At 36.4% G+C, this 2500-nt stretch overlaps 1 protein-coding gene across 1 annotated transcript in view; it reads left to right on the top strand.

The window, feature by feature from the left end:
- Positions 1-2500, top strand: part of LOC137640488 (lachesin-like) — a 14706-nt gene that overhangs the window by 3820 nt on the left and 8386 nt on the right. The window contains exons 2-3 of the mRNA XM_068373023.1: positions 1-78; positions 385-595. The exon at positions 1-78 is cut by the window's left edge and continues 80 nt beyond it. Coding sequence (XP_068229124.1) covers positions 1-78; positions 385-595 — 289 coding nt within the window. The remainder of the gene's footprint in view (positions 79-384; positions 596-2500) is intronic.

Below are 2500 nucleotides of genomic sequence, written 5' to 3'. Positions count from 1 at the left end.
TCTCCTACGAATGTCACTGCTCAGTTGGGTGCACACGCCTTCCTGCCTTGCAGGATCAAGAACCTTGGCAATAAGTCGGTGAGTATTTCCTTTAAGCATTTCCTTTACGTATTTTTTTAAGCATTTCCTCTAAGCATTTTCTTTAAGCATTACCTTTAAGTATTTCCTTTAGGCATCTCACTCAGAGAATCGTTTACTTGTCTGCTACTAATTCCATTCCTCTTCCAAGTCACATGGATAGGGCAGGTTGGATTGGGTTGGTTTGGGTTAGGTTAGGTTAGGTCAGGTTAGATTAGATTAGGTAAAACTCTATCACTAATATCACATTTCATCTCACTCGGACAATCGTTTACTCGTCTGGTAATCATTCCATCCCTCTTCCAGGTCTCATGGATAAGGAATCGAGACTCGCACATCCTGACAGTTGATAGATACACTTTCATCGCCGATGAGAGATTCAACGCCTGGTACGAAGCGTCCACGCAGACCTGGACTCTCCAAGTGAGGTTTGTCCAGCTAAGGGACGCCGGTAAATACGAGTGCCAAGTGTCCATGGAGCCAAAGATGAGCCATTTCGTTCAACTTTCCGTCATAAGTAAGTTTTGTTCGATCTTTCTAATGCAATAAATTGATCTTCCCACATGTAAAGTTTAAGTATGAGTGGATAATGAATGTATGTTGTGCATTCTCTTCGTAGCATTCTCGGCTACTTAGTCTTGCCTTCTCTAAATCTAATGCAACAAATTGATCTCCCCAAAAGGGGGGATTTTGAAAAGTCCAAGTATGTATGTATGGATGGATGGATGCTTGTATGTATTCTATTCATAGCACTCTGGACTAATTCCACCTAACTTCAGAGTAAATAATAATTTTGAGGCTTATGAAATAGGATTTCAATCAAAATATATTATGTATAAGTGTATATTTTTTTTCTGAAGCATTGCGGATATATACTATTTCGTTCTAACTAACGAGCTTAGATTAAGATATCGCCAGGGAAAGGATTGTTTCCTAATAGAATTTTATCCTCTTTCAATGCTGGATATCTACGTTAATTCTAACTAACGGGCTTAGATTAAGATATCGCCAGAGAAAAGATTGTTTCCTAATAGAATTTTATCCTCTTTCAATGCTGGATATCTACGTTAATTCTAACTAACGGGCTTAGATTAAGATATCGCCAGGGAAAGGATTGTTTCCTAATAGAATTTTATCCTCTTTCAATGCTGGATATCTACGTTAATTCTAACTAACGGGCTTAGATTAAGATATCGCCAGAGAAAGGATTGTTTCCTAATAGAATTTTATCCTCTTTCAATGCTGGATATCTACGTTAATTCTAACTAACGGGCTTAGATTAAGATATCGCCAGAGAAAGGATTGTTTCCTAATAGAATTTTATCCTCATTCAATGCTGGATATCTACGTTAATTCTAACTAACGGGCTTAGATTAAGATATCGCCAGAGAAAGGATTGTTTCCTAATAGAATTTTATCCTCTTTCAATGCTGGATATCTACGTTAATTCTAACTAACGGGCTTAGATTAAGATATCGCCAGGGAAAGGATTGTTTCCTAATAGAATTTTATCCTCATTCAATGCTGGATATCTACGTTAATTCTAACTAACGGGCTTAGATTAAGATATCGCCAGGGAAAGGATTGTTTCCTAATAGAATTTTATCCTCTTTCAATGCTGGATATCTACGTTAATTCTAACGAACGGGCTTAGATTAAGATATCGCCAGAGAAAGGATTGTTTCCTAATAGAATTTTATCCTCTTTCAATGCTGGATTTCTACGTTAATTCTAACTAACGGGCTTAGATTAAGATATCGCCAGAGAAAAGATTGTTTCCTAATAGAATTTTATCCTCTTTCAATGCTGGATATCTACGTTAATTCTAACTAACGGGCTTAGATTAAGATATCGCCAGAGAAAGGATTGTTTCCTAATAGAATTTTATCCTCTTTCAATGCTGGATATCTACGTTAATTCTAACTAACGGGCTTAGATTAAGATATCGCCAGAGAAAGGATTGTTTCCTAATAGAATTTTATCCTCTTTCAATGCTGGATATCTACGTTAATTCTAACTAACGGGCTTAGATTAAGATATCGCCAGAGAAAGGATTGTTTCCTAATAGAATTTTATCCTCTTTCAATGCTGGATATCTACGTTAATTCTAACTAACGGGCTTAGATTAAGATATCGCCAGAGAAAGGATTGTTTCCTAATAGAATTTTATCCTCTTTCAATGCTGGATATCTACGTTAATTCTAACTAACGGGCTTAGATTAAGATATCGCCAGAGAAAGGATTGTTTCCTAATAGAATTTTATCCTCTTTCAATGCTGGATATCTACGTTAATTCTAACTAACGGGCTTAGATTAAGATATCGCCAGAGAAAGGATTGTTTCCTAATAGAATTTTATCCTCTTTCAATGCTGGATATCTACGTTAATTCTAACTAACGGGCTTCGATTAAGATATCGCCAG

Source organism: Palaemon carinicauda, chromosome 5 (assembly GCF_036898095.1).
Source record: "Palaemon carinicauda isolate YSFRI2023 chromosome 5, ASM3689809v2, whole genome shotgun sequence".
NCBI lineage: Eukaryota > Metazoa > Arthropoda > Malacostraca > Decapoda > Palaemonidae > Palaemon > Palaemon carinicauda.
This window is presented reverse-complemented; position numbering and strand designations above follow the sequence as displayed.